At 53.2% G+C, this 1,721-nt stretch overlaps 1 protein-coding gene across 1 annotated transcript in view; it reads right to left on the bottom strand.

Moving 5' to 3' along the window:
* Positions 1–958: 958 nt before the first annotated feature.
* Positions 959–1,721, bottom strand: part of PITPNM2 (phosphatidylinositol transfer protein, membrane-associated 2) — a 36,626-nt gene continuing 35,863 nt past the window's right edge. Inside the window, exons 20-21 of the mRNA XM_008939215.1 lie at positions 1,504–1,678; positions 959–997 (exon numbers count right to left, since the gene is read on the bottom strand). Of these exons, the coding sequence (XP_008937463.1) occupies positions 959–997; positions 1,504–1,678 (214 nt within the window). The remainder of the gene's footprint in view (positions 998–1,503; positions 1,679–1,721) is intronic.

Here is a 1,721-nt window from a genome sequence, read left to right as displayed (position 1 = left end):
TCCCCTGCCCCTGTCCCACCCCCCAGCGCCACCAACACGGGAGATCTGCCTTGGATGTCTGAGGAGCTTGATTTGCCTACCGTGGCCCAGAGCCGACCAGCAGAGCAGCGTTCACAGTGCTGGGTATCTCAGTGCGGCCGTCCTGCACTTCATATTGAAACAGTTAAGAAAATGAAGCAGCCAGTCTAAAAAATTCTTTGTTATAAATAAGATCCTCGTAAGTAGAAAGTGATATAAAGACAGGAAAGTGGGGGGTGGGGGGAAAGCAGGGTTACATAGTCGAGGAGCTATAAAATCTCCACATGAAGAGGCCAACTAGAGTCTGTAGCTGGGCGCCCCGGATCCCCTGGGGCGGGCGCCCCTCTGCCCGGGGGTGTGTGCAGGGAGGGAGCCCAGCCCATCTCTGGAGCCAGGCTGACCCGGGGGGGACGGGGCTCAGGGGCTATCTGGCAAGCCCTGGCTCCAGGCACTGTTCTCCCTGGCTGCTGCAGAGCAAGGTGCTCCCGGCCCCGCAGGGCGCCCGGGTTGGTGTCCCCAGTGAGCACCTCGCCCTGTGCCCCGGCAGCTCCCTCTGCCACACCCAAATCAGCAGCTCGGGCACCTCCGCCCAGAAACACACCAGAAAATTAAGATATGGCCTTTTCTTAAGGTTGCCTGACATTGTTGGCACACTTCCTTACAGTCTCCTTACTGCTGGAAAAACTTCTGCACAGACTTGGTTTTTTTTTAGATATATACACATACATATATATACGTGTGTGTGCATATGTATAGGCATATATGTATATAAACATATATATACACACACACGCCCTGGCTTAGCAATATTTCATTGTCATGCACTACAAACAGTTAGGTGTAGCTACATGAGATGGTAACAGGTTTCCGTTCTAAAAATCATCAGTGCAAAAAACAATGAGGTTTTACAGTTCAGTAACTACAGGTAAAAGAAGCGAGTCTAGTTCCCATGAAAGCTGCTACTGAATTTGAAGAGAACCTGGGGAAGAAGAAAAAGTCTCAGAGGTGGGTGTTGAGAGTCAGACCCTGCATTTGGATGAGAAGAGCTGCAATGCGATCTAGCTGCTGAGTCCCTTCAGCTGCTTCCGAATATACGGTGGATACTTCTGGAAATAATACATAGCGAGAGTATTTGGAGACTTGAACAGCAAATTAAGTGTCTGAGGTTTGTAACAGCTGAAAGAAAATAGCTTTTATTCCTCTTTTAACAGGTCAATGCATTAAATCCCATCGGCTTCGAAAAGGTCTCTTTAAAAAATAACAGTAGTAAGAGTAACGACCCCGCTTTCTTGGACGTGCACCTGCCGACCTTCTGCCTCGACCAAGGGCATCGGGGCGTCTTTATGCTCTGCCACTGCACGTACTCCTGGAGAAGTGGCTGCACGTGGAGCTCGTTGCACGGGTAAAGCTCTCGGTCGCTCTGCCTGGCACAGCCCGTGGTGAGTCCCTCGCTCGGGGCCGTCTGTGCCGGGGGAGCGGCGGAACCCCCAGCCCTCCCCGCGCCGGCAGCGGCACAGCACCTCGGTCAGACTGCCGGCACAGCCGAGCCGAGCTCCCCAGCCTCATCCCCTCCTCCTGTGGCTCTGAGGACAGCACTCGGTCAGGCGGACCGCAGCGATGGCTAACAAGGCGAGGAGGCACGTATTTACAGTCACTAAACCTGGATAGAGAAGGAGGCAGGAGAGAGCACGATCCTCACCCGG

The sequence above is a fragment of the Merops nubicus genome, unplaced genomic scaffold (assembly GCF_000691845.1).
Source record: "Merops nubicus isolate BGI_N331 unplaced genomic scaffold, ASM69184v1 scaffold15034, whole genome shotgun sequence".
Taxonomy (NCBI): domain Eukaryota; kingdom Metazoa; phylum Chordata; class Aves; order Coraciiformes; family Meropidae; genus Merops; species Merops nubicus.
This window is presented reverse-complemented; position numbering and strand designations above follow the sequence as displayed.